Raw genomic sequence first — 27,353 nt, 5'->3', positions numbered from 1 at the left:
CTGTTGTTGATTGTTATTGAAAGTTGGTGTCCAGCAGGTTTCATACACTCATACCTTTTTAAGTATTACCTTTGTAAGGTTTCAGATTTTATCAACACTCCTAAATGTCCTGCCAAGTTGCTACATATGGGCTTTCTCTTTTTCACCCCTCATATCTCCCTTCTTACAGGTAGGAACAGACTTGGAAGAGGCGGTTGTCAGCTGTTGTTGCCCTTTCACAGATTAAACTGATGCTGTGCAATGTATGTATCTCAGTCTCTTTTTCACATTTCTTATCACCTACTATGATCTTTCTGCTAACTTGGGAGTCTATTTACTACTTTTAACTCAACATTCACTATTTTCTGTGAATAATAAAAGCAACATTTCGTAGTTCATCTTGTCATTTGTACCCAGCATCCTCAACTCTGAAGCCATTAATTTAAACACACTGTGTACTTATTTATCATCAAATAAAGTCAAGTAAAGTCAGATACTTACCAAGTATTTGTCTGTCAACCAATTTAAGAGCCTTTTAGATGCTAAGGATGTGCCTCAATGCTGTTGTTTTAAATGATTCTCTGATTTAATTCTTTTTACTTTATGTTATTTTTTTTATACTTAATTTCTGAGTTATTTAATGTGTTTTGTTTATTCATTTTGTCTGTTTTGTTTTGTTATGGTTTGTTTATTTATTGTTGTATGTATTATGTAGCCTCAATCAGGGCATTGCTGCAAAAGAGCCCTGTGCTCAGTCAATTCTCCCTGAATAAACAATGATGATGATGATGAGATGTACAAAAACAAACAAACCTTGCACAAATTGATAATGCTGTTCTGAATATGGGTTGATCACCTCACAGAATCAGTTTTAATGGATTACAGAGCTTTCTGCTGAGTGTGTTTGAGCAGTAGCGTTCCTGTGTGGCTTTAACCCAGTACTAAGCACAGTTAACGGGTCTGTTAATTCTTTAAGAACATGAGCCTCATGAGCCGTGACAAATATGTTTTTTTTATCAATGGAGAAACACTTTATTTGCATTCCAGCGATCCATTCAAGGTTTTTCCTTTGCAGGATTCCAGGATTGGTTATTTGTGTGTTGTGTGTTGTATATCTTATTCACCAGTGATTGCATTCGCAGATGTGGAGAGAATTCCCCTCATCCACCCAAGAGGTCCGGCTCAACGCACCTTGACAGGCTTTAATGTCATCCAGTCTCAGCAGCGGGTCTTCACCAGGCCTTGGCCGCCACTGTCCCAGGATCAGATTTTATCTGGGGTCTATTTAGCTGTCTAACCTCCCTGTGCAGACCCCAGAGGAACCCCCTCACTGTAAATCTGCCACAGACGGCTTTTTAAAACCTCATGATAATACAAGTGGCACAGTTGGATCTTCACGGTGTGGTTCTACAAAGTAACATCTTTTTTAGACAGGTTGACATTTGGCAAAACATATCAAGTACTGCCCTCCACTGTTGAGGTAGAAATCCCATGTATCAGTAGTTTTAGTGCTGCACATGAATCACTGATTTCCAGAGGGAAGTCCAGAGGGAAGACCAGAGGGAAGTGAGTGCTCTGTGTTTTTACGAGTGATCTGTTCCCCTTCTGCAGCCCCAGTAAGGTGAAGGGTGAGACACATTTAACCCTCTGTGAAGTCAATCAGTGAGCGCTGAACGGCCTCTCCACAGGTGTGTGCGCGGAGAGCTGGTCAACGCTGGGGTACGTAAACAAATGGACAGCCACTAAACTGTCACGTTTAATTTAAACCCCGGGCGTAATTATGCCAAAGATCGAAGATCAAACATGTTTTTCTTCCAGGAGGTGAGCCTTGTGGAAGGCACTGCAGTGGTCTTGTACAATGAACTCATTACATGTTACGCAACATGCAGTGAAACAAAGTCAAAAACACTTTAAATATTGCGCAGTCCATTAGTGTTGTTAAAAGACAGACGTTGCCGGTGGCTTTGAGTGGCTTGTAAGAAGGTGGGTTCCTGCACAATCTTCATAGCAAATTTGCAGAAAATGTGAAACAGCGCCCAGTATGGCCTTCCTCACAGTAAAACTAACACAATAAAAGACAAAAAGTCACTTCAATGTGTAAAGCTTCAAAACCCTGATTGTTTGATACCTCTGCAGTGTGTATGTGCTGGTGATGTGTAGCAGTCATGGGTCCTCTCCTTCTCCCCCAAAACAGTTTGGATTTATCTCCGTGGCATTTATGACAGTCCTTTTTAATAGAAGCTTAAAGTATTTGAAATATTAACTGTCCATAATTGGCATACACCTTTTGAAAATGTTTCTTTTATACAAATAACAACATAATGGAGATCATATTAAATTGGTCACCAGGGTACATTTTTGATCTATTTCCTCTCTTTATTCTTTTGAAGAAATAATTGTCTGATTGGTCTCATGAGAGGGTTGTCATACACATGTCAATGCTCGCAAAGGGAAATGTTTCAAAAAGGTTCATAGTAACATTCAAATAAAAAAATCGAAACCGTGTCCAGACATTCGTTCGTTTATTTTCTATGTAAAAAGTTGCCATGTACAGAAAATACTAACCAGTGGTGCTTAATCTCTTGTCATACAGTGTTCTACCATTTTATTCAATAGATTATTCCACACGTATTATTTCTGAAATCATTAATCGGTAGAAATGCAATGATCTGAATTAAACAAATGGATTTCAATCCACCACGCCTGACATATGTATCGCCAAATCCTAATGCAAGCAGAGGAATAGGGGTTGACTAGTGAGAAATATATAAATAAATATGTAAAACCACGTGGGACATTTTACAGCTTTTTACAGCATCCTATCATTATAATGAAGAATATTTACATAATTAAATATAATTAAATACGTAGTTGTCTTGTTAAAGCACCATTTAAAAAGAGCATCCAGTGGTACATATCGCCTGCCTCTTTCCTGTATAAATGAACAGGAAGTCCTATGCGCCCCCCCATGCCTAGAGAAGAGGCTGAGGGGTGACCACAGGACAGTGGATTTGCTGTAAGGCTGCTGTGGGATGTGTCATCTGTTTCATCTTTCCATTGCTGATCTGCAGGTGATCTACTCCGCCTTTTTGGACTTCCTTTTGCGGGTTCCTTCACTCAGCTCCTCCTTGGTCTTGACGGGGGAGGCGGCGGGCGCGGGGGCGGCGGGGGCGGGGGCGTGGTGGTCATCTGAGGCGGCGAGCGCCGAGCCGAAGAGCAGGTGGCACACCCAGGACTCGACCAGGGCGAACGGAGATCCGTGGGAGTGTGTGGCCGTCATGAACACCTGAAGCACAACAACAAGAACTTCAGCGTTCAGGTTCCGCTTCTCTGAGGACATGTCCCTTAAATTGACCGTCTCACACACAATGACATTGCAGAATGGTACCGAGTTCTTAAAATACCGTTGCATGTAGCGGGAGTGAAGTGTGAATAAACTGCATGTAGCTGGAGTGAAGTGTGAATAACTGTGTACTGCATGTAGCAGGAGTGAAGTGTGAATAACTGTGCATGTAGCTGGAGTGAAGTGTGAATAAACTGCATGTAGCAGGAGTGAAGTGTGAATAAACTGCATGTAGCTGGAGTGAAGTGTGAATAACTGTGTACTGCATGTAGCGGGAGTGAAGTGTGAATATCTGTGTACTCCCTTGTTGTGTTCATTATGGGATGTCTCCCAGTGTCTCCCAATGCACAGATATAGATGTCTCCAGACTTTGGTTTTAATGTTCTAAATGGAGTGATTGGTGTTTTCCCCTTCTGTTAATGTCCACATGTATGGCTAGTTAGCGATTAAGAGGCTGTGTGTTCTGTGAATGCCCTAGTGTGATTAGCCTGGGGGTTAGTGGCTTTGTCTACCCTGAGTCTGTAAAATGTGTCTGAGTATTTAAGCCAGCTCCCTTTTAGAATAGAATAGAAAAAAGCCTTTATTGTCATTGTATTTGCATACAACGCAATTTGCCATTCTGTATCAGTGTCTGAATGCTTGAGCCTGTTCCCAATAAACGTGAATAAAGCCAAAGATACGCCTGACTCGATCAAGACGATCACGATCAAGATCAGTTGAATTATTTGAAAATCTGAATGTTTAGCTGCATTAACAAATAACAAACAGCAAACACGAGACAGTTCCTCTGGTGAGGTTCTAGTGAGTGTCTCTGGTAAATACCTTTGAGGTGGCCATGAACAGAGTGAATACACAGATGAGAGTGCTTTTGGAAACGGGCAGAAGATGAGCCTCCTGAAGTGTAAACAAAATGGCTCCGTACAGGCTGGCCTTGGTTGGGCTGATAGCACACACAGACACAGACACACACAGACACACACACACACACACACAAACACACACACACACACACACACACACACACACACACACACACACAAACACACACACACACACACACACACACACACACACACACACAGACACACACACACACACACAGACACACACACACACACACACACACAGCAAGATAACACAGGTGTTATTATTTGATTACAGGATAATTCACTTACTTTTAAACACACTTCATTTCTGGAGCACACATCTTTACTCTATACTTTAACTCCGGTGACATTTAAGGCACAATAAAAGTGTGTTTATTTCTCCGCAGGAGGACACAGAGTAAACTTACAATGACATGTTGAGGATTTCATTGGTCTCTGGTTTCCACACGCCGCGCAGCAGCTGCTCAAAGTTGGAAATGAGAGCCACTCCGGAGCCTGCGGATAAGAATAGAGGTGGAGAAAGTTAGTGCAGGGGTGTACGGCCAGGCGCGAAGATCTGATTAGGATTTAGCTGACCTCTGTGGGGCCAAGACTGACACAGACACACACACACACACACACACAGAGACAAAGACACACACACACACAGACACACAGACGCAGACACACACACACACACACACACAGACAGACAGACAGACACACACCCACACACACACACACACACACACACACACACACACACACACACAGACACATACCTTTGACGTAGCCGGTGATGATCATGATGAAAAAGCCGTGATGGTAGGCATGGTGTGCGTGGTGCACCCCAGCGGCAATTTTGCGTGCGCGTACAACCTCTTTCAGAGCCACCAGCACCAGCTTGATGGGCAGGAAGGCCACACACTTGTAGAACAGGTTCAGAGGGCAGTAGAAGACAAGGTACCTAGGATTGGGGAGTGCCGTGTGTATGGAAATGTATGGAAATGTGTGAGAAAAGGAGAGGGAAAGAAAACCCACAAACAAGGAAAGAGGCAGAACATAAGAACAAACTCACAGGACATGTTTCTTCATTTGAACTACTAAACCAGTAACTACTTTTTAACTGACATTATCCTCAGTACATACTAGTGATGGGTAACTACTTTATACCTTTATTCTCAGTACATACTAGTGATGGGTAATCATATGCTTCCCCACTCTCCCCTGCCAGGGTTTTTTTTGTACAGTGATGTATTCACAAATGTGAATATTAGATAGACGTACAAAATCTAAACAATAAAATTGTCTAAGGGTGCTTTACAGTGCCCAGGGCCTGAGCCCCCTGAAAGTTGTGATGTGTTTGTTCATTTCACTCAGAAAGGCAAACTACACTACTTATTAGCACCATAACCATGGCAGCCTTTAGCTGTTTGTTTTGAACATCAGTTTCTGGTTGGGCTTAGTGCTGTGGGCAGCGAGGCGGAGACGGAGGCCCTCACCAGACAGCAGTGGCCAGGAGGATGTGGGTGTTGTGTTGGAAATAGTCAATGGGGCAGACCCCGAGGATGATGTCTGCCAGGATGTAGCTCCCAAAGCAGTAGAGCATAGCACAGAGCCATGAGGCCACGGGACTCTTGCGCGACACTTCCACCGCGCCTGCAACGCAACACACACGTTTCCTTCAGTGTCACACACATACATGCAGGTTACAACAGATCACATGAACACACACACACACACACACACACACACACACACACACACCGCCAGTGCAATATCCTTCCCATTCCTGTGCTTTTGCGATGAGTGGACCCCACACAACAGGTGTGATTTGGCTTAAGGAACATGTTGGTGGACATTTGACAGAAAGCTGATCCTTACAAATGTGGCCTAAAAATAAATGGTCTCTTCCTTGTCCCTCTTCGCAACTGGCAGGCCAGGATAAAACTCTGACCTATGACACCCACAGAGTGCTGAACTCATTTACAGCACAAACCAGCAAACAAAGGTCAAAGACATGCCTCTGATCTTAAAAAATCTACCGAACTATATATGACCAAACATCTACACAGGGTGATGTTTGCTTAGGAAACACAATTGCAGAGATTTGTGTAATTCTTTCTCTCCCTCTCTCTCTCTCTCTCTCTGGGTGTGTGTATCTCTCTCTCTGTGTGTGTTGTTATTGGCCTACAGTATCTGTTGTGTAGTGTGTAAATACATTGTGAATTAGCTTTAATAACTTTGACTCTGAATAAGATAAGGCAGCCCTTTCTCTTCCTGTTCCGATAAACCATGAAGGAAACAAATAGTAACTAGGTTAAGAGCAGGACCCTCTATTGTCTATTTAAGGAAATTCTATTTATACCCCCCAACTTTGGTATGTGTCTCACTCTATCCAATTTCATGGGGGCGCAAAGTGAAGTAACTTTGCCTTCAATGCCTACAATGGTAGCAAGAGAAATATTCAGATATTTAAAGCTAAACAAAGTGCAATGGGTTTGAAAGACTTTTCTACCCTTGAGGGCTACATCAAGCTTGACAAAGCTTTTCTGTGTAAATGAGGTAATAGACTACTGTAAATTGCCTATTAATCACGTAATAGCAAGGAATGTCAGCTGAACCTTTTATATCGATGAATGTGGTTTGTGTGGAATTACTAATGACAGGACGCTGGTCGCACCAGATGACAGCAGCGGTGCATGCGAATACCTGCGTTCTCCCCCAGTGAAGCACACACAATTCAACCAAAAATGAATTAAGATGTCACTCACCTGGCTCATACTTGAGGTAGAGTATGGATACGATGTAATAGGCAAGATCAAAAACTGGAAACATTGCCATCTTTGAAAAATAGACGGACACTTCGCCCAGATTTAACACGTCTAACACGTCCATGATTTTAAAGTGAAACTACTACCGCATGTACTAAATTAACGATCAGCGCAAGAGGAATACATATACCGTGTCCGGCGACTCGCCACGAAGAAGCCCTCAGTCTACACGAGCAAAACTCCGTCACCCTAGCTCTCCTATTAATAGCCTGAACCATAGGCTACCTCATCCGCGCAGACTTTTTTCTGAGCCATTTACAGAACGACCACCGTTCGTCAAAGCCTAATCAGTGTGTGGTATTTCTAATTCTAATGTTGTTAGCAAGGTCAATTTAGAGATATACATGCATTCATGTCGTCTGGCGACCCCTGTGTTAGACATCCTGAGATGCCGGAGTCGATGCGCATTTATTGATAGGACCGGGTATCAAAGACACTGTTTTGACTCAAAATACGTAGACCTATGCGACTGATTCTGTCTGAGCTAAATTCTGTTCTTCCCTAACTTCGTCCAAATGATACCCCATGATCTACAATCGGAAACTTACAGCAGGGGTGCTTAAAATAGAGTGACCTCCGACAATAGGCTTCATGTGGCTGGAGAAATCTGGTGCCGATCCAGCTACACGCGGGAAAAAAAAGTAACAGCAAATGTTGTTTTGCAACCATGGGTCGAAGATAATCTCCTTAAAACGGATTCTGTGTGTCGTATATTCAGTGTGCGTATGTGGGTGTGTGCTTCAGAAACCATTAAATAGCCTACGGCAGACGTTAAAAAAAAGATTTTAATATTTCAAGAAATAATCAAAACGAAAGATTGAGAATAGAATAGAGTTTCTGAGAATAACTGGGACTGAGTTTGTGTACAGCACTTGATAGCTTTGGCTGGTTTTATCATAAGAATTCTCTTACCCACTTAACATTAGCACTGAGACTCAACTTAAGGGCGATTTAGCTTGTAATGTTGCTTGTACGATTGCTTGTAAGGTTCTTCCGGTGGATAGGCACACACACAAATAGCTCAATACACATGCCTTGATCAGGGACAGTGGAAATATGCAAATATTTGTGGCACCTATGCACACCTAGTACCTCTGTATGAAAAACAAAAGTGTGTTGCACCATGCATAGAGTTTGTCTAAGGGTTTCTTTCTGTCAGTGTCTGGCCTTACTTCCTCTTCCAGTTCTCAGCGTCTCCCTGGGCCCAACTGTAGATGGGGGTGCATCCTCTCTGTGATCAGGAAATGATGGACATGTCTGACAGGTTATGCACAAGTCACTTGACCTGGGAGTACCTTATGGCTGCCTATGATTAGAACGGGAAGTTAAGAGGACGGGGGACTCTAGCTAATAATTTCAGTCTACACAAATGTGCCCTACATGTAAGTGTGGTACCCAATTGACCCAATCAGTCAATTTTGGAATATTTCAAATATCTGACACAAAGTGGTGATGTTTACCCCATCCCCCTGGGAGACATGGGAGACGGCCATGCTGGAAGGAGGCTAAAAAACCCATGGATGCTACCATCACACCTGCATAAGATCATGTCATATGATATCTGGTGTGGTTGGTGACTGCTGTGGAAAGCGTGGCTGACTAACAGGAGGAGGACCTTATGACAGCTTTGAAAGATAGCTGGCAGGAGGGAATAGACCCTGTTGGGGCTGCCGTGAGGCTGGCAAATGATGGCAGCTGCATCCATGGCTACTACAGCCAAGGGGGGTCCCCTAGCATGGCACAACAAGAGACCAAATGGTGTCAGAGTTGATGGAGATCATTTCCAAACACTCTTAATGACTTAAGAATATACATTTACATTTGCATTTAGTCATTTAGCAGACGCTTTTATCCAAAGCGACTTACATATGTGCGACTTACAATGTATACACATTTTACATCTACACTGATGGCACACTGCACATCAGGAGCAATTAGGGGTTCAGTGTCTTGCTCAAGGACGCTTCGACAAGGAATCGAACTAGCAACCTTCTGATTACTAAACGACTTCTCTACCACTGTACCACTGTCAAGTGCCTTGTGTTATTAATTACCTTATATGAATCATGTACTTATGTAAGCAGGAACATGGCTTTTCTGTGTTTCTGCGTGTGTGTAACTTAGATTATTAGGTGCCACTTAGTCTGCATATGTACAAGAGCATGTTTAGACCAGAGGTGATAAGCTTCTTCCGACCTTGAGTATTTGGAAATTATCTCCATTAAGAGTCGTAGGTCTGGTCTGTCAGGAGCAGCCGGTGTGTCTGTATGTGTGAACTCACTAATTAAGATGCAGTCAGTGACTGAAACCTCTGGCACTGGACAATACACTCATAGTTCTCAAAAACTGCTCTGCAGTCAGACTATAGAATACACAAGAACAGTCACACTATGTTTATGAAAGGGCCCCCCTCCTCAGAAAAGCAGAATTTTTACAGAGGGGGTGCAAAATCTTTTCTCCTCTTTTGCTGTCTTATTTACATTATATTAGTGGTGACATCTAAGAGAGCAGTCTATCCAACAAACTTCAGTCGTTGTCCTGGCGTATCTGCAGTAGAGGGGCTATAGTGTGAGTGAAGTGAAAGCGACACAGAGGAGACTATACGCATTTGTGGAGCGTAGAGTCAGACAAGCAAAAACCTCAAAGCGTCCTACTGATCTAGAAAGAACATCCTGATAGTCTGTGTTGAAGTTTAAGAGGCATTACCGGTCTCCCATGTTGATGTTCCCCACTTGATTGCATATATAGATTACTGCAATGCATTATCAAAACACTAGAGGGCACACGGATCCTCAATGCATTAATGCTTTATTCTTGCGCCTACTGAATAAAGCTTGGACAGATGAACAGCAGTACTCCTTGTTTCTCTGTGCATAAAGAAAGCATTGTATACATACTGGATAGCCTACTGTTCTTTTCTCGAGGTCCATTGCAGCCGAAGGCTCGGTGACAGCGCACATTACAGTTCACTTTAGGCTACGCAGGACGCTCATGCTGCTATGGTCCAGCATGCACGTATATGTGACGCTTTTTTGTTTGTGTGCGTTCATTGGACAGTGATTTTTGTTCACTTCCTCTCTTCCGGTTTCAACGTCAGCTCAGAAACTCTGTCACCATGATCGGGGATTTCTTGATTTTCGGGTAAGTAATAATCAAATTGCAGTTGGATACCAGCGTGTCACTTATGGATAGATAAGCATAGAAACAGTAAATACTGGCCTGATGTTACTGATCTATCCAAATATTAGCTAGATGTATTCGATTAACTGGTCGATACTGTGTTTCTTAAAAGGATGCTAGGCTTGCGTTGTAGCTTTGTAAGTTAGCTTGTGCTGATTAATTTAACACAACTTTAGCATTACTAGGGTATCTCTGTCGTCAATTGTTTTGTATCCTAACTGATTAAAGTCTTTGCCTTTTTCATGTAGGACTTTGCTGATGAATGCCGGTGCAGTTCTCAATTTTAAACTGTAAGTTTCCTAATCTTGCCTGCCTGCTTGCCTCAAAGAAGTTACAATACGATTGTTGTTTTGGGGTTAATTTATATGAGTATTGTAAGAATGTGTTGGTTGTGGTGCGGTTTATGTTTATGTTAGGTTTCTCTGTTGGGCCATTTGTCTTGTTTGCCTAATTAATTGGCTGTGAGGCCAAAAGCTTTTATGTATATCATGAGACTTCAGGGGGTATTATAGAGGGTATTATAATCCATCCCACCACCTTCATCAACAGTGCTATGGTCATGTCAGAAATACATTTTATTTGCATGTTAAGGTGTAAAGGTAGGGCAGTGAAGCACAGACTCAGTCTCATCCATATATAATCACACCTAGTCAGACGAGAAAAGTAATAGATTATACAGAAAGGGATCAATGAGAAGGCCTTTGCACAGGCTGGGTATCTTACTTTGCTTAGCTCAAGTATTTGAAAGGCAAATAATGTATCCTAGTACGTGTTGCAGTAGCAGGGAATTGCAGACATTTTTGTGTAGACAGCATTAGTGAGCAACTGCCCGAGTGGGCATTCAGGCATTTAATACTTAGGTATTCTGGGTGAGTAGACGTCTGTCTGACAGGCTGTCACAGCAGCGTGCAACAAAATACTCAATTCTAATCCATGTTTGTTTATTATTTGCAAGTTCTGTCTGGTGATGGTGACTTCATTAAATATGATAGTGAGTTTAAATGGTTGGCTAGTTGTTATCCCCTAATACATTCAGTGGGATGTTGTGCATTATTTTGATATTTCACAGAAAGAAGAAAGAGTCTCAGGGCTTTGGAGATGAGCCCCATGGGCCGACCACAGGTATGTCTTCTCACCCCCACACCAGTCTTGTACTTCTGGTTGTGGCTATACTTCTAATCAATCAATCAATCAATCAATTTTCAATCAATCAATTTGTTTATTTGATCAAGAGTGACAGTGTACATTCATGAACAATCAAATGTAAATGCACCCAATTATAGCCAAAAAGCTAGATCAGTGACATTTAACTCATTGATTTTTTTCAGGGGATAATATCAGAGAGTTTCTGCTGAGTCTACGATACTTTCGGATATTTATTGCCTTGTGGAATGTGTTCATCATGTTCTGCATGATTGTGTAAGTATTGGTCCTGTACATATTTTAAGCAGTAATGTTGGGTGCATAGTAAAACAGTCATGTGCAAACTGTTATGTTCACTCTCTCTAAATTACTTGTATGACTTTGCATCTTTTCTTCAGGCTGTTTGGATCATGAGAATCCTAAGGACCTAAGAAGATATAAATATTCAGTGTTGTATATATTTTTGGGAAATGGGAAAAGAAATGGGAACTTTATGAATCCGTTTCATACTTTGTTGTATTGTTGTTTTTTTTTATAAAGAGCATTTGATGCAGATTTGAGATGCTGGCAAATGTTATGAAATGCAATACTGATTTTATGTGCAGTATAAACATACATTGTATAAACACGTATAGCTTGACTTGAGATTATTTTAGGAACATGGATGTGTATGTTAACTCCATATCTTTGATCAAGTTACCCAGCGCCAGAAAATCTTAGCCTCATGTCATCATTTGCCATTTTACTGACATAATTGCCAACATTGTCTTATTGTGTTCATAACTATTTTATAATGCGGTTAAAGGCTTTAGCCATCCACCCATGGTAGACTGTATATTTAAATGAATAATGAACAGCCAGAATCTTTTGATGGTATATAAACTCTCAACTGCCTCCTCTCCTCTCTGTGTAGTCTTTTATTATTTGTATATTTACTGCAACCGGTACCTAGTTTCATTGGCGTGAATGTACATTAATTGAGAGGTGAAGGACTCTATGTATTAAATGTCAAAAATATGAACCAGGTTTGACCAATCTTGGTCCTTGCAACTCATAAACCCACAGTGCTTCTTTATGAAGACAACAGTGGACTTGATGTCATGCCCATGATGTCATGCCCTGTCTAACATGCCCTGAATTAACAATAGTACAAAGCAGCTGGTGGAAGCTTAAAGCTCCTGTAAGAGATACACGTTGTACACTATGTAGGCTAGTTGGTTTTATTCTTATAGCTACGAAACAGATGCTCTGACAAGGATCTGTACTACAATTTTGATTACATTTTTTTTATTTGAACTGTCCAGCTGTAATGATCAGGAAAGTGTATTGCTGGAAACCTGGCATGTTTATTGAAGGGAGGGGATGTGGTCGTGCAGTGGCTCAGTATATGCTAAACAAATACTAACAACATAGCATCTTGAAAGGAACAATGAGGAGGGTTGGAGTAGTATCTTAGCATACCTTACATGAGCCTTTGTTAATGACCGATCAGAAAAAAAAAAAAAAAATCCTAATTTGCTTTTATGAACCTCTCAGTTTTTATATGGGCATGCATACCTCACTGTAACAATTACTTTGCAGTGAAATATGCTTCAGAACTGGTAGCACGGTGTATACTTTTGCTACTTGGAAGCACGTTTTTTTTCACGTTAACATTATCCAAAGAATTTTTTGCGAAATTAACTGACTTTCAGTGATAGTGGGTCGATACTTTTTATTACGTAATGACATCAAGTCATTACGCGTGACGTTCGTACCATTTCCCAGCATGCATCTGTACAGCGTTTTTCAACAACAGTGAACCACACAGACCACAGAAGCCCCAGTCGGTGCTGCGTGGATGTGGTAGCTCGCTGTAGCTACAGGGTAATATGAGCTGTCGGACCCCGTCCAGCCAAGACGTATCCAGTAATGCTTGATATAATGTCAACGCTGTCAGAGAAATGAGCTCTGGGAAAAATATGGGGCTCCATTTACTAGCTCACCTCCCGAAAGGCCTGTGAGGTCTGCAAGTCACCCACCCGTCTCTTCGGAGGATTCCCCCCCGCCTGCAGGTCCCCACTACTGCCAGGCAATGACAGCGGCCTCCACAACCCCGCAGCAGATAAGAGACCGGCTGCTGCAAGCTATTGATGGCCAAAGCAATGTGAGTACCATCAAATGGCAGCTAACGGATATAGGTTATCCTGTATTGGCATGGGTAGACAGCTTGCTACTGTTGGGCAGCAGAAATAAGGACGAGATAACGTGGGAACGTTCAGCTACTTGGCTAGCTAACGTAGCTAACTTTAGTATGCAACTTGTGTTGACCGGTGGGCCAGCATTAAGTACGCTTTAAACATTACTTAACTTGTTTTGTATTAGTTATATCTACGTTGAAATTATCCTTATATATTAAATTAAAACGGCTTAATGATTTAAATGACTGAGTTATAGATACCATCACTGTCGCTAGCTGTCTGTGAGAGTAAGTTAGTTAGTTAGCTAGCTAACGAATGTTAGCAAGGCTGCAATGGCCAATGGTAGAGTTCAACTTTGATAACTTAGCAAACTACTGTTTGGTCAAAGTTGTTTAAATCAATTATTTGGAATAGGCGTCCAGAATGTAATGTTTGTCCTGAAACGCTGGCCGTTAGTGAACATTCCCGTGTTACTTTTTGTCTCTTAGTCTTCGTTTCAAATTAGCCAGGTTGGAAATGACACGCTGTATCTAAGCTGCCTTAGCCCAACATTCCTTTAGTCAGTTTCAGATCTGTTCATTTGACAACGAGTAGAGCCTTTAGACGATCACGTGTATTTTACTTTAACCACTTGCCAATTAACTGTCTGGGTTAGTTTACATTTAAAATACTTGACTATGGGCAGAGGAGGAAGGCAAGCTCACCTTTTAACATAGCTTAGTACGATACCCTTTAGTGCAGTAAAGAAAATGTTGGCAAATAGTCGGGACAGGGTTTAAGGACACACTTTTAACAGTGATATAAACTGTATGTGGCTATCGAAGTATGCCCATAATAAATATTTGAGTTCCAGTTGACATTTTAGTTGTTGTCATGTGAGGGCAGATAAATAAATTAATGGTTGTATTTTTTAGCTAAACTAGGATCTACTCAAGGCTGTTCATTTCGCTAGCACAGATCTTTTTTTCAGTTGATACGTTTAAGAGACAGGTGCACAACTGAAAGTTCATTCAAATTTAGGGGCCTCTTGCTCTGCGCAGTTGTGGTTTCAACTGCCGTGTAAGAACTAGACCAATTTGGCCAAATACATTTACATAACATACTGTACAACATACTTAGTGCACTGTTTTATGTGTTGTCATTATTATATGCCTGTTTTTTCTGCAGATTCGCAATATGATTGCGGTTTTGGAAGTAATTTCACACTTGGAGAAATACCCCATCACCAAAGAAGCACTTGAGGTACTAAAGATGACTAAAAGTATACATAAACATGAATGAATGAATGTATACATTTGGTTACTTAATTGTCTGTGTATTTAATTATCTCCAGGAGACTCGGCTTGGTAAGTTAATAAATGATGTCAGGAAAAAGACAAAGGATGAAGACCTTGCTAAACGGGCAAAAAAACTATTGCGGACCTGGCAGAAGCTGATTGAACCAGGGCAAAGTGAACTGCCGCCCAAGGAGTACACAGGAACCAATGGAGGAGCCTTCTCCAGCCGTATAGATTATTCGCCCCCAGCTGTCACCTCAGTCTCAGGAAAATCTGCCCCTGAGCTGAAAATTAGAAATGATTTTCTTAACTGTAACTACCCAAAGGTTGAGGTATCAGGTCACCGAAAACGCAAGGGTGGACAGACAGATGCTCAGCACTTACTAGCCAAAATCTCCAAAACGTCAGCCTTTGAACATCACTCGGTTGCCACACCGCCTCCAACCAATGGCATTGCTGGAAGCCCAGATACACTTTTAAACACATTTGATGTGAACAACTCACTTCATCATCAGTCAGACAAGGACTCCATAGACTACCATGACCACGACAGACCCAGCAAAGTTCCTGTCAATGCTGTCAAGCCTCACCCTAGTTCCCCCGCTGTTGCTAAACCACCTAGCGCTTCATTATTGCTTAAAACCGCTGTGTCACAGCAGCAGGCCAAGAAGGACCTGACTGCCACAGGCGTAGTGCAGCACCCCCCCAAGAGTCCCTGCTCCGCTGCGGTCAATCCCAAATCTAACGTTCCAGAAACGTTAGGAAGATGGCCTCCCCCCTCTGTGAAAGTCACCATTTCAAGTCCCGCTCCGAGCCCCAAAGTGCCATCAGACAGCTTCGGCTCTGGGCCCTCCTTGCACTCACCAAGCCCTGCTCTCAGAGAATCATGTCAAGACGGGCAGCCTCTGGTGGAGAAGGCCCATGACTGGCAGGCCGACGTGGGCTCTGGGCACGGTGAAGGGACTCCGGGGTCTAAGCATGATGCTGTGTCCTCGCTACACTCAGTGACGGTTGTGCCTGACGGGGGTCCCCCTACAGAGGGGGTCAAGCTGGAGAGTGAAGGGGCCGCGCACCACTCTGAGAGGAAGAGGAAGAAGTATCGGTCCAGAGATTACGCGGTCAGTCTGATCGGGCAGCACACAGACGACAGCAAAAAACCTGCTAAGTTAAAAGACCGTAAGCTGACGTTTGACCCTGTTACCGGGCAGATTAAGCCCTTAGCGCTGAAGGAGTCCCAACCCAGGGAGGACACACCCACGTCGACCGTGCCTGAAACTCACTGGACAGACCCACACAAGCAGAACACCGGGCCTCCGCCGAACCCCCTCCAGCAGACAAACTGGAAAGAGCTGACGCGAAACGGAATCATCCAGTCATATCTGAACTTGCAGAGCAACATGCTCACGACCTCGGGGGGACACACCCCTGGGGCCCACTTTTTCATGACGGAGTTCTTCAAGCACGAGGAGCATCATATGAAGGAGGGGAGAAAAACACATGCTCTGGTGCCCGACGCGCCTGCAGAACACTTACCTGGGGTTACGCGAGAGGTCACCAAAGAAGACATCCACAAATTACACACAGACCACTGGCCTGGGGTAAACGGCTGTTACGACACCAAGGACAGTTGGCACGACTGGACTGAGTGCATATCATTAGCCCCCCATGGGGACGAGGGTAAATTACACATCTTGCCATATGTCTGCCTAGACTAAGAATTGTAGCCTTTCATTTTTATGTGAAAAGAGAGCCGTTTGGCCCTCTTGTTTGAATGAGTGAGATGATGATGATAAATGAACTCTGGCAATCTTGAACTTTTTATATATATATATATCGTTTGGGTTGACATGCGTGTTACCTACCAACATTCCATTCTGCCTCCTGGTTGGTCTCTGTTCAGATACAAGTTGCTGACAGAGACACAAATCTGCAAAATGTACACATTTTGATATGTGTATGTGCAAGTGTTTTATTAATTTATCTTTTGTTGTATAAAAAAAAAAACATAAATTAAAATGGTAAATGATGCTATTTAGTTTCGACTTTGTACTGTGAGTAAAACGGAAGTAAATAAATTGTTTATATGCTGAAACTATACTTGTTTACCATAACATATACAAAATATTTTTGTTTGGTGAGTGATGGGATTGTTGCCAATGTTATGAAGAATCAAATTAAATGAAATTGTCTCTAGGTGCTTCACAGAGCCCAGAGCCATATTAGGACATGTGGCATATGTACATGGTGCATACATGATTCCGTGACATATAAAAGCAGGTATAGACATGAAATATACACAATTAACAATGGATAAAGAGGGCCAGCAATCAAAGTATTTGATGTAGAACAGCTTAGTGGGTTTGCAGTGTCCTCATAAGGTTACTATGCGTGATGCATCTATATTTTGTTCATACTGTTCTGTAGTTTTTTTTTTTATTTACATCTGTTTACCCAAGTAGGAGCTTATGAGGAACTTAAAGTACGATAGTTGACCCTCCTTGTGTGGTGATGCAGTGTGGATTCACTTTTGGAGCTCTATGGCACATGATCCAGTAAGCACATAATGGGGCCTTCTACTCCTCACAAATGCGTAGGCATGAACATTAGTTGGGAGCTATGTAATACGTTGACAAAGATAAACTATATCTGACCTAATGCGCTGAAACATTTGTTAACCACAATGTGTTTTGTTGGAGCACCGTTGGGCAATAGTTTGAGCACCATCTTTAACAGCAGCAGAATTCTACCACCTGATGACGGACTAGTATAATAGGCACTTGTTTATTCCACATTCAAAGGTAGATATCACCATTCACAATTTCATCAGTCTACTTGACTGCTCCAAGTATTTTACCTTATGGAATCCTATCTGAAATTTACTAAGGATATTTACACGTATTACACATATTTATACGTCTTAAATGAAAAGGAAATGTAACCCAATTGCATTCAGACTTGTTTATTAATTTGATAACAGACACAACGCAATATCTGGAATGTTTCATATTGTGTTAAAATACAATTTAAGGATACCCTTTCTTAAAGTTTATCAGTGATCAACATACTAAGCGATTAACCTCATCATAAAATTAGATGTAAAGAACAAAGGAGCTTTTTACCTCGAGGGGTAATTCGCAGGATCCTCTTGAACACGCCCCGTAACTACGTAGTTTCTGTGGACGTAGTCCCTCCACGTCTCACTGGCCCTTCCACAGCCGGTAACGAAATAGGAAGATGGCTGCGGTGGAACGTCCGCCAGTGAAGGAGGGAGTCCGGATTGCGCTTCTGTGTTTTTGTTGGTATACGGTCAGCTCGGGTGGCAACATCGTGAACAAAATAATTTTAAATGGATTCCCTTATCCCGTCACCGTATCTCTCTTCCACATTTTCTCCATTGTCATTTTCTTGCCTCCGTTGTTGCGTGCTTGGGGTGTCCCGAAAACAGAAGTACCAGCCAGATACTATCGGTGGTATATTTTACCACTGGCTTTTGGGAAATACTTTGCCTCTGTCTCTGCACATTTCAGTATATGGAAAGTGCCCGTGTCCTATGCGCATACTGGTAAGTACGTTTTTTTTAACTATCAAACCTGTGCTGTTAAAACCACCAGTATGTACTTTCTGGCTAGCACATTGCTAACTAGCTAGCGTTAGTTCACTAACCAGCTGCATCATCCTCAATTGGTAGCTGCTGCTCCTTATTTTAACATGAGGCACAATTAGCTTTACGTTGCAGGGTCAATGGTTAGATTCAATTATCCACGATGAACCAATTGAGCCCATGATGCTGGTGGGTTATGGAGGCCAGTGACTTCTTACGGAGCAACAGCTACATTTCTGCTCACTTCTGAGCTGCTTCAGTCACTAGCCTAATTTACCAGCCAATTCAATTAGCGGCAACAATTCATCTTTTCCTCGGCTGAGAGTTAATTAAGTTGATAGCAACTAGCTTATGGAGTTGACACTAGTCACAGCATTATAAGTTCCCTAAAAAAAACACAGTAACGCAAGCCTATCCCGTATTTATTCGGGCATGAACGTATTACTCAGAGCAGCTAATGTCTACACCATAAAAGTTTTACGTTCCCCCACTTTGGTCAGACCAGATCTGTCGATATGACGGCATTCTGTGTCAGCGTGTATCCCTTTATTATTATATTGCATCGTTAACTGGTTGTTGCGTAGTTTTGACTTCATAGGAGTACGGAGAGTCATTGGCCAGATGTTTGATTTCATGTTCTCAAGGGAACTAAGGGATCTGTTCATTCATCAGTGTGTAACACTAACCTCCCTCTCTTTCTCTGCAGTCAAAGCAACCATGCCAATCTGGGTTGTTTTACTATCACGAATCATAATGAAAGAAAAGCAGACTACCAAGGTTTGTCATTTGATACACCTCCACGCCTCCTCATTCTGTCTGCTTGCGTTATCTCCCATCTCTTAATGCAGGCTGTTTTAGAATTTGTATTTCACAAGCTGTTGGTCTACACTTCCCATACTGTCTTTAATGTTTTGATATTTCCTACTGACACACTAATGCTCATACGGATAGAAAATAACTGTAAAACTTTTTGCACAGTACTGTATACATTATAGCCATGTCCACATAAAATATGGAGCTGTGTTTCTTTTCTAGGTGTATGTGTCGCTTATCCCCATCATTGGGGGTGTTCTGCTAGCCACAGTCACAGAGCTTTCCTTTGATATGTCAGGACTAATCAGCGCTCTGGCAGCCACGCTCTGCTTCTCTCTGCAAAATATCTTCTCCAAAAAGGTGGGTGTTTCACATAGTCTTTTGTATATCGTCATGTATTTCCAACAAATGCCTGCTACTTATTCTATACATAAGCTAGTAGTGTTTATTCATGAAGTAAAATCTGTGTGCACCTTCTCAGCAGACTACATCTCCGGAGATGAAAAAATAAAAATGTGATTCTGCATGCATTCCAACCACACCTCGGTATAGACGTTAAGGATATTACACAAAAAGCAGATTTGCACAACTGCCTGATTACTTTTTGTTAAGCCATATTATTGTGTGTTTTTGAGATGCAGAAGTGCAGTCATTGTAGACTCTCTGGTAAGGGAGGAAACATCAGTGAAACAGCGAAGGCAAATCAATGAGTTATTTCCCTGCTGTTTCACAGTTGAGATTTATATTTGTCTGCTTTGCATTGCTCATGCTGTTCGGCAGATGTAATGATGGTGAGACAGCTGTCTTTTTGTGCAGCAGACATTTTTGGTGTGAATATTTTACAACCATTCAGTGATGTTTTTTTTTGTTTGTTTGTTTGTTTTGTTCTCCCACACCCTAGGTTTTGCGGGACACGAAGATACACCATCTGCGACTGCTCAACACCCTTGGGTTCAACGCAGTCATGTTCATGCTTCCCACCTGGATCCTGATCGATCTGTCCTCGTTCCTGGTGGATGGAGATATTGTAAGCCAGAAGGATATTAACACGTACAACTGTATGAGATTTCAGTAACCTTCACCTGAGTGTGAAGCCGGCTGTAAAAATGGCTGTTATAACCCACTTGAAAATAAGGCGACTGTCAGTTAGTGTGTGTGTGTGTGTGTGTGTGTGTGTGTGTGTGTGTGTGTGTGTGTGTGTGTGTGTGTGTGTGTGTGTGTGTGTGTGTGTGTGTGTGTGTGTGTGTGTGTGTGTGTGTGTGTGTGTGTGTGTGTGTGTGTGTGTGTGTGTGTGTGTGTGTTATGCGTGCTATACAGCACTCATGTTTTTTCCTGAAATGAGATGATCTTTCTGTGGCGTGTTCAGGCTGCCATGAGCAACTGGACCGGGACGCTCCTGCTGCTGGTGATCAGCGGCTTCTGCAACTTCGCTCAGAACGTCATCGCGTTCAGCGTGCTGAACCTGATCAGCCCGCTCAGCTACGCCGTGGCCAACGCCACCAAGAGGATCATGGTCATCAGCATCTCACTGTTCTTGCTCAGAAACCCCGTCAACTCGACCAACGTCTTAGGCATGATGACTGCCATCCTGGGCGTCTTCCTGTACAACAAGGTGAGCATCAGAACAGTGCGTTTTGGTTTAGGGTGCAGATTGCCAGATTGACTTGTTGTGGTAGTTACTGTAAGTCAGGTTGCTTTTAGTTTTTTCAAGATGAATAAATCCATCAGGAAGAACAGTGCCTCTTAACATGTCACGTGTTTCATTTCAACAGTATCGTGGGATTTTGGAAGTGGATACTAAAATTGAATACATCTTTTCCTCTCTCTCCCTCTAACAGGCTAAATATGATGTCAACCAGGAAGCCAAAAAGAAATTGCTGCCAGTGTCCAAACAGGATATGGGAGGGTTTGATCATATAGGAGCGGACAAGCCCCAGTCCAACGGCTCCGTGCCTTTCACGCAAGGTTCAGACTCTCCGTACGCCCGGAGCAATGTACTAACTGACCACTTTCAGTACAGCCGGCAGGCCTACACGACGAACTACGGAGCCAACCAGTATGTTGTCTAGGCCTGATGGATGTATATTTTAGTACAAGCTACTGATGAGCTGCTCAGAACGTGCAGGCTCTTTTCAACATCCTGCTTTGTATAAAGAGGGGTGGCACTGTGGGGGGGAAGGCATCGGCCTTACAGCATGGGGGTTAGACTTAGTCTGCAAACGGTCTGCAAACGGTTACATTTCCCAAGGTTTATTTATTTATTGTACGATGGACATTTGGTTTATTTTTTATCTCAAGTCTGTGCAAAATAATTGTTGCTGTGGGGAATGGGCGGTAATGGGGAGAGACTTTATTTTAACCTTAATAGAATGTAATTAATCAAGGACTTTTTGCACCCCGTGTCTGACGGCAGAGAGGATGACATGTTGAAAATTACTGACCATTTTTACAGTGCTGCTGTGTACCAGGAGCAGGAATGTTGTTTGTCCAACTGTTTTGTTGTGCTAACTTGGAGGACTGAATTTGAGCACAGCGCTGTTGAGCTCAAACTCCAGTATAATGTTTTTGATTTAAAATGCTTGTTAAAATATGCTGAATAATGTTTTTTTTTTTTTGTTTGTTTGTTTGTTTGTTTTTGTTAATTTCGATAATTGTAAGCGGTACTGAGGGTATGCGATTAAATGATCTTGGGTGGGTTTTTATAGATCTGATTTTATGAAAATCTGCACAGTTTGACTGTAGATACACGTACATGGTTGTTGGCCAATCAGCTTTAATATCTTGAGATACGCTACACCCATAGGGTTGGTTCTGGTATGTCCAGGGAACGGTGAACTAAATAAGCCCAGTTAGTTCCTTCGGGGAACTAAATAAGCCCAGTTAGTTCCTTCGGTGAACTAAATAAGCCCAGTTAGTTCCTTCTTTACTTTGCTTGTTTTTGCCAAGGGTATTTGTTAAGAAAACAGTTGAAATAAGTCACAGTAGTAGAACTGAATAACAGAAATGGAACTGCGCCCTCCTCAGTCATAGCCATATCAAATCCGAAACCCAAAGGGAAAAAAAGTTTGTACAGAGAAACCAGTTTGTAAAGATAGGTTTATAAATTCAGTCATTTAGCATTTATTTGTGGGCAGATCCAGTCAGACATGAGAAAGCCCTCATCATTTTCAGACAGGTTGTACCATATCCTATAGTGTATGCTGGCATCTCGGCTGAATCCCCTATCCCCATCTAGCCTATGATGTCTCTGTGCTGGCCTGCGAACACAGTGTATCCCCATCTAGCCTATGATGTCTCTGTGCTGGCCAGCGAACACAGTGTATCCCCCATCTAGCCTATGATGTCTCTGTGCTGGCCTGCGAACACAGTGTATCCCCCATCTAGCCTATGATGTCTTTGTGCTGGCCTGCGAACACAGTGGAGTTGAGTGATGTCTCTGTGCTGGCCTGCGAACACAGTGGAGTTGAGTGATGTCTCTGTGCTGGCCCGCGAACACAGTGGAGTTGAGTGAGTGGGTCTTCATTAGCAATCTGACTGTTTAGTGGGACTGTCACATCACTGTACTCTTCTGCACACTCTGCTGACCTCGCCCTTGCTGTGACCTGTTGAGGAAGAGGCGAGAAGATGTTCTTCGGGGAGTTTCACAGCAGAGAGGTGTGGGACTGGCCGAAGTGGAGCATCTTCATCAGCAGGAGCAGCATTGTTTCACATGGAGACTCATTCACCAACCTTTAGTCCTTCACCTGTTCCATTCATGGCGGACTGGAGTGTGTGGTGTCGACACCAGCCTGTATGAGTGTAATAATCATCAGCCTGTATGAGAGCAATGAGTGTTAATCATTTGAATTGAAGCGCTGTCTGACAGTGTAAAGAAAGTCTCTCTCACACACACACACACACATGCATATCTCTGTAAATATCAAATCTGATCCTGTTTTGATTCTTTGTGCGTTCGCACACATAAACTGTGCTTGGACCAGTTTCAGTCTGTGCTGACCTTTCTCCCAGCTCTGTCAAACTAAAGGGATACTGTATCAAACTTCATTGGTTTTATTTCACACTCACTTTGCCACCCATGTCAACCTCTTAAGAGTGGGGAAGTAAGAAAAACTCCAACGGTCAGATGTCGCACTGTGGCCTAACATTTGTTTTGTACTTTGACACTTTGTTCATCTTCAGTTTTGTCAGAAGATATGATTGCCATCGTTGTGTATTGATTTGTGTGTGAGACCGGCTGACCCCGGGACAGCCAGGGCATGTTTCAGGCTGCTGCTCTCTGGCGTACCATGGTGACACAGATGAAACATCTTGTTTTTTAGGCCTGAAGTTGTACATACTGTTAGATCAATTACTTTTTGTCTATGTGTTAGTCATGGACTAAGGTGGTTGGTCCCAGATAGATAATCGGACCTGAGTTTTGGTGCCTTCCCACTACCTTTGGGCTGTTTTCCACGCTCTGTTTCCTCAATGCTTAGAGCCGTTCAAAGAAGACTTCAGACACCATCGCATCAAATACACCCTTTAGGACTGTAATAGCATCTGATTTCTTTACCATGAGTCTGATGTCTTGACCTTTAATCATTTGTGAACAAAAGTAAATTACTGACAACTGAGAGATGGTAGCATGTACCTTTCAATCATACTTTGGTGGTGAATATTTTGTTATCTGCTTAACTTTTTTTTTGGGAAAGTGTTTTTTGGAAACTATGGGTTTGTCAATTAACACTTTCCAAAGGTGTACAAGTTGTAGAAGTAAGGAGAAGTAACCCCTATACGTTCTATTTCAGTTTTTAAACCATATAACTTATTAAAAGGCAGTAGCTAATAGGTTCGTTCCAACGCTGTTCTAGCCAGGCTAAATACCAGTAGTCTAGTGCTCAGACAAAATCGCACAGCAGCTTCTTGTTTCTTGGAAATCGGCTATCATTAGCAATCCATCACGATATAGTGACATTAGGTGTGAAATGTGGCTTCGGTCCTACTGGCAAACTTGATTACAGCTCAGCTTGATCCCCAGTGGGTGTAATTCTCAGAGTAAATAGGTCAAGGGTTGGGAAAATAAATGTTTTTACAAAAAAATGATGTTGTTTCTACATTTGTGGGCTGTTGAAATGCTTCCCCGCCCTCTGGAAGTTAACATACTTTAGGGTATTTTAGTAGATTACTTCTAGAGATATTTTGACATCGGCCCAGGAATTTCCTTTTTTTTCCAGATTCACTTACAGTAGGAGTTAAATCTTCTAGTGGCCTGTGCCGGCAGGAAGTACAGGCCAATGGCAGTCGGTCTTATTAGTCTGCCCATTGAAAACATAAACACAAGCCTACATTACATTTTTAATTAGTCTTATTCTGCAGTATCAATGTTTATTTCCCTATGAAAAAAACTGAACGTATTTTCACCCTGAAAACAAGTGGTGGGGGTGTTTCAGTGTGCTACCTACAGTTTGGATGATAGTTCCCGGAAAAAAAAAGACATTGTGTATTTGCTACAGCTCAACTACCCTGACAGAGGGCGTCGGAGTATCTCCTCTTATTGTGACGTAAAGCATTTCTTTATATTTGCAACGCGGCAAAGTGTGGATTCGTTCCAACAGGCCCGACTAGATAGTGACGAGGACGCGGAGCAGCTCAGCCTGCTCTCAAATGCCTCCACTACCAAACTCATGTCTCTTCACTCCTGAAACATTAGTCTTCCTTCAGGCTCTTCTGTGTTCACTTTCCTTGGTACTACTCTTGTCATGGTTATTTCGACGATTTAAGTTCAAACAGCGTGGGAGCGAAAAAAGGGTAAGTTGAGCCACCAGCTTTGTCGTCAGGATAAGATGTTGCTTTGGTGGTTTGCAGACTGTTTAGGAATTTGTTGTCAGACCTCTGATTACTCCGACATCGACCGACGTAGCGATTTGAGGGCCAAAAGGTAGGCTACTACAACATCTCGGCCTATGGGTCCCTTGACAAGAGCGCCCCCAATTGGAAGCATCGAATAAGTCAGCCGCAGATTGGTCACGGCTATGTTGAGTCTATGACACGCAGGATTTCAAAACTTAAACATAGCTGACCACAGCGTACGCATGGTCAAGACCTTTGCAATCTAGTGCCATTTCAACATTTCTCTGGAAATACATAGTAGCTTATTGGGCAACATTTAAAGACGATTTTCATCAGTACCATTTACATGGAATGAAATGTTGCAATGTTTCATCATATTGTTTGTTGTTCGTTGATTTATTCTTGATTGAACAAATGTTGCATAATAATGTAGGTCAATAAGTGTTTTTTCCCCCTATTTTTTCTCTCAATTCTTTAAAGGGTGAAGACTTTGTGGACCATGCCTTGTAAGTAAACAAACATCTCATCTTATTTTAAAAGTTTAGGCAAACACTGTGAGCAATAGGACCCATAATTACAAATATGTCATATTTTGTTATTCGATTATTATATTATTATTATATGATGTTTAATATATACCTGTACATAAAGATATATTATTTTAATTACACTACCTAGAGTTCAACATACTGAGGAGACCTGCACTTGCAACTGCCTACAACACTGCTGTGATATAGCTAAGACTCTCATGCGAAACAGTGAAGACAGTGGACAGGAACATTATCTGTGCAATTTACACCTCCTGCAGTCCGAGGACCCACACACCTCTGGTTCGCTCAGTGATCGGAACAAGTCAGGACTTCACAAATGCGACTGGAAGAGGGAAGGGAACTGGAAAGAACATACTGAGGAGACCTGCACTTGCAACTGCCTACAACACTGCTGTGATATAGCTAGTGATATAGACAGTGGACAGGAACATTATCTCTGCAATTTACACGTTCTGCAGTCCGATGATTATTATTCAGGTGGAAAAACTAGCTGGAAAATCATTCAAGACAGTGAAACACTTCCTCCAGCTGCTGATCGGGATTTCCCCTCTGAGAGGAGTGGCGAGGACAGCGTTCTGAGGAGGCTTGTGTGGAAGGTATGGAGATTCATCCTCCAAATCCCTTACACCATAACTGGGATGTTTCTGTGGATGGTGTGGAGATTCATCCTCCAAGTCCTTTACATCATGACTGGGATGTTTCTGTGGAGAATGTTGAGCCGTAGCTCTCACACTGACAGTGATGGACTATCAAGGGATCCCTCTAGATCAGTGACCCGACCAAAGAACTGTGTTAGAACCCCAGGTGCTGTTCAGGCAGTACTCGGGGCAGTGCCTGATCACAAACCCGCCAGTGTAATTGAGGAGAACTACGGAGGCCTGCAAAGCAAAAGCTCAATAGAGATGAACTTAAGACAGAAGCATCTGGAGTACCTTTTGGGGGCATTCACAGTCTCCAAACAGTCCATGAAACTGTTACCCTCTAAACCGTCCAGTCCTCCGTGGCTTTGGAGATCGTTAGAGGACACAGAAGAGAATCTGACTGGGGCAGAAACACCTTTCCTTAGCCAAGAAACCAGAGCCAAGTTGGAGTTCAACATAAAAAACAAGATCGTGCAACGGCTTTTGGGTCTCCCTGCGGTCGTGCAGCATTCACTGGACACCTTTATTCCCGAGGCCCCGGAGCTCAAGGTGAGCAAAGCGCTTCCAAAGCCACAGTGTGATGTTCAGGTGATGACCTGTGACGCCCCCCTCCTGACTGTGGAGCAGAAGTGTAAACTGATGAGTTGTGTGAGCCAAAAACAGGATCTCAAGACCCAAGGTTACCCTGAGATTGTGATGGAGTCACTCGAACCATTTGACATGCCTGCATCCATGGCAGAAGAGCTGAGGCAGAGAGACATGACTGACCAGGCAAAGGACACAACTGACCAGGCAAAGGACACAACTGAGTCGACTCCTGCAAAGCACAAGAAGGAACGACGTAGATCTTTATTGAGTCAACTAAAGCGGCATTTAAAGAAACAGCCACAAAAAGAGTGACACCCCTCTCAGCATTTGACTGTGTATTACAGTTTTTCTCGATTGTTTAAGCACGATTTTGATGGTTTTGTTTTGTTTTTCAAAACACTACACACAATTAGCACGACCACACACCCAATTAGCAAAACACCTCAGATCCTTTGCAAAATGAAACACTCATGTAAAAACTATACACTAATTTATCAAAACCATATTTTGTTACCATATGAAACACAC

At 42.6% G+C, this 27,353-nt stretch overlaps 5 protein-coding genes across 5 annotated transcripts; 4 read left to right on the top strand and 1 right to left on the bottom strand.

The window, feature by feature from the left end:
* Positions 1-2,484: 2,484 nt before the first annotated feature.
* On the bottom strand, positions 2,485-7,708 carry tmem38a (transmembrane protein 38A). Its single transcript, XM_012828276.3, has 6 exons — positions 6,963-7,708; positions 5,691-5,847; positions 4,971-5,155; positions 4,617-4,704; positions 4,145-4,262; positions 2,485-3,265 (listed from the first exon to the last, which is right to left on the bottom strand). Exons 1-6 carry the CDS (start codon positions 7,084-7,086, stop codon positions 3,056-3,058), a joined length of 882 nt encoding a protein of 293 aa, XP_012683730.1. The 5' UTR covers positions 7,087-7,708; the 3' UTR covers positions 2,485-3,055.
* A 2,340-nt stretch (positions 7,709-10,048) lies between these two features.
* On the top strand, positions 10,049-12,244 carry smim7 (small integral membrane protein 7). The gene is made up of 5 exons (XM_012828239.3): positions 10,049-10,163; positions 10,451-10,492; positions 11,272-11,324; positions 11,531-11,621; positions 11,744-12,244. Exons 1-5 carry the CDS (start codon positions 10,138-10,140, stop codon positions 11,757-11,759), a joined length of 228 nt encoding a protein of 75 aa, XP_012683693.1. The 5' UTR covers positions 10,049-10,137; the 3' UTR covers positions 11,760-12,244.
* A 96-nt stretch (positions 12,245-12,340) lies between these two features.
* LOC105900904 (mediator of RNA polymerase II transcription subunit 26) lies at positions 12,341-16,894 on the top strand. Its single transcript, XM_012828284.3, has 3 exons — positions 12,341-13,491; positions 14,693-14,767; positions 14,859-16,894. The coding sequence occupies exons 1-3, from the start codon at positions 13,420-13,422 to the stop codon at positions 16,515-16,517; spliced, it is 1,806 nt and encodes a 601-aa protein (XP_012683738.2). The 5' UTR covers positions 12,341-13,419; the 3' UTR covers positions 16,518-16,894.
* A 1,037-nt stretch (positions 16,895-17,931) lies between these two features.
* On the top strand, positions 17,932-23,255 carry slc35e1 (solute carrier family 35 member E1). Its single transcript, XM_012828277.3, has 6 exons — positions 17,932-18,364; positions 19,110-19,180; positions 19,439-19,576; positions 20,118-20,243; positions 20,583-20,828; positions 21,055-23,255. The coding sequence occupies exons 1-6, from the start codon at positions 18,037-18,039 to the stop codon at positions 21,283-21,285; spliced, it is 1,140 nt and encodes a 379-aa protein (XP_012683731.1). The 5' UTR covers positions 17,932-18,036; the 3' UTR covers positions 21,286-23,255.
* Positions 23,256-23,395: 140 nt separating this feature from the next.
* LOC105900874 lies at positions 23,396-27,234 on the top strand. The gene is made up of 3 exons (XM_031574327.2): positions 23,396-25,003; positions 25,526-25,551; positions 25,724-27,234. The coding sequence occupies exons 1-3, from the start codon at positions 24,860-24,862 to the stop codon at positions 27,135-27,137; spliced, it is 1,584 nt and encodes a 527-aa protein (XP_031430187.1). The 5' UTR covers positions 23,396-24,859; the 3' UTR covers positions 27,138-27,234.
* The last annotated feature ends 119 nt before the right edge of the window (positions 27,235-27,353 follow it).

The sequence above is a fragment of the Clupea harengus genome, chromosome 10 (genome assembly GCF_900700415.2).
Source record: "Clupea harengus chromosome 10, Ch_v2.0.2, whole genome shotgun sequence".
Lineage (NCBI taxonomy): Eukaryota > Metazoa > Chordata > Actinopteri > Clupeiformes > Clupeidae > Clupea > Clupea harengus.
This window is presented reverse-complemented; position numbering and strand designations above follow the sequence as displayed.